The 2280-nt window shown below is 30.4% G+C and overlaps 1 protein-coding gene across 3 annotated transcripts in view; it reads left to right on the forward strand.

Annotated features, from left to right (window-relative positions):
- Positions 1-2280, forward strand: part of BCAS3 (breast carcinoma amplified sequence 3) — a 507686-nt gene that overhangs the window by 62166 nt on the left and 443240 nt on the right. For all 3 annotated transcript variants that reach the window (XM_012648451.1, XM_012648453.1, XM_012648452.1), the window contains exon 6: positions 2024-2117. In XM_012648451.1, the coding sequence (XP_012503905.1) occupies positions 2024-2117 (94 nt within the window). The remainder of the gene's footprint in view (positions 1-2023; positions 2118-2280) is intronic.

The raw sequence follows: 2280 nt of genomic DNA on the forward strand, positions 1-2280 counted from the left end.
ATATGATACAGATAAAGCAATTAATGTGTATAAAATAATAAAACAATTATTAGTATATAAATAGCTAACAACAGAGCCCCTACAAATATTAGTCAACTTCTGACAGAACTGAAAGGAGAAATTTTAGCTCATGATTACAGCTCAAGATTTCAATACTCTCAATAATTGGTAGGGGTTATCACTCTGAGATTTTACCTATGCTCACGAGTAAATTTGTATGCCTGTTTTTCTTTTAAAAACTAATAGAGCAACTAGACAGAAAATTAGAAAAGAGTTAACTCGATTAACACTATTAACCAAATTGATGTAACACTCCACCCAAAACCTATAGAGTGCACATTCTACATGATAGAGCATATGCTTGGCGATAAAACAAATCTCAGTAACTTTAAAAGGATTAAAATCTTACAAAATATGTTCTCTAAGCACAATGGAAATCACTAATAGAATTAAATTTGGGGAATCTCAAATATTTAGAAATAAAACAACACATTTGTAAATTACTCATGAGTCAAAGAAAAGAATAAAAACATTAGAAAATATTTTGAATGAACATGAAAATAGAACCTACCAAATGCTATAGTATTGCACTGAGGAAAATCTACAGCTTTAAATGCTTTTATATTATGAAAGGAGAATGTTGTAAAATTAATAATCTAAGCTTTTCCCTTAAAAGAATATAAAAAGAGCAAATCATAATCAATGCAAGACAAATGAAGCATATAATAAATACCTGAACAGAAATCGATGAAACAACAAACATTGGAATATTGGAGAAAATCCAAATTTGGTTCTTTGAAAAAAATCGACATAATTGATATTTGTAGCCAGACTAGAGATTCTAGCCAGGGCAATAAGGCAAAAAAATTAAAGCATAAAGTTCGGAAAAGATGTCATTTCAGACATCATTTCTTGTGACGGTTATAAGTATTGTATGGAATCATTGAACTGTAAAGTTCAAATGGATGACTTTTATTCTATGTAAATTATATCTCTGTAAAGCTTTCACACGTAAAAGTACTATCTCGGTACTTAAGTATGTTGGTTTTTGGGTAATTTTTGCAAATGAGTCATAACTGATAAAATACCTCTAGTCATTTACTCTGTATCTTTCAGGGCAGGTATAACATTTGGTTTACATTGTGAGCACCTAGGATAGTGTTTTACACATCATAGGGCTTTTTTGGAAGGAAAAAATTAACATTGCTAGTGTTGGACTACTTCCTAAGTTACTTAAAATTAAATTTCTCTGTGTCTAAATATCGTGATACTATATTGGCATAATAAATTAAGTAAAACATTTCTTAAAAATTGTTGAACAGTACACTTACAATGTGAAAATTGTGTGGAATGTAAATTATATTTCACTATACCTATAAAAATCAAGGGGAATAAATAAAAGAAATTCCATTTGAGATACAAAACTACCTTTTCTAATGTACTTTGCTTTTGTGATGTGGTAGTAGTTTCAAAGAAGCTCTGTGTCTGTCTATAAACTATAAGTTCAAGACTACACCTTTTGTACTTTAACATAAAAATTTTATTGGGTTATTCCCCTATTAAAAGGCTGTTTGTTTGTGTTTAAGTTAATATATTATTTTTCTCTGTTCTCTCTCATGTATTGTTTCAATAATGGCCAGAAATTTGTGATTTTCCAGCAGAGCCTGTAACACACTAAGAACTGTATTTCCTGTCCTTGCGTAAAGCTCTATGTGATTATATTTTGTGAAAATTTGAAAACACTTGATTTTGTGCTTTTGTTTCCTGGGCCTATACCTGAAGAAATAATTGTTTCTGTAATCTGCTTTTAGGGTTTATTTAACTGATGTGGACGTTTTATATTTTTTCTTCATTCCTAAAGTAGAATTCTAACCTTAATATTGACAAGAACAATCTTTTGGTATAGTGTAGGAATGTTATTTGGTCAAGGGTATTGTGATGTACCTGTGTATTATCTTCAATTCAAGGTCAGTTATGGGTGAGAAAATATTAACCTCCATTTTTCTTGATTCCTTCTGTGAAGGTGCTTGTGAGTGAGGATTCTGACAGTGATGGTATTGTGGCCCACTTCCCTGCCCATGAGAAGCCAGTGTGCTGCATGGCATTTAATACAAGTGGTAAGTTGTTGTTGTTATTTATGTCATGAGTTTTCCAGCCAATATTTTGGAAATCTCACTTAAATTTTTAAAACACATAGAATCTGACTTTTCTTCATGCATCAATGTATATCAGAAAAGTTAGTGATTATTGAATAAATGCATTCATAATAAAAATTTAGAA

Source organism: Propithecus coquereli, unplaced genomic scaffold, assembly GCF_000956105.1.
Source record: "Propithecus coquereli isolate 6110/MARCELLA unplaced genomic scaffold, Pcoq_1.0 Scaffold285, whole genome shotgun sequence".
NCBI lineage: Eukaryota > Metazoa > Chordata > Mammalia > Primates > Indriidae > Propithecus > Propithecus coquereli.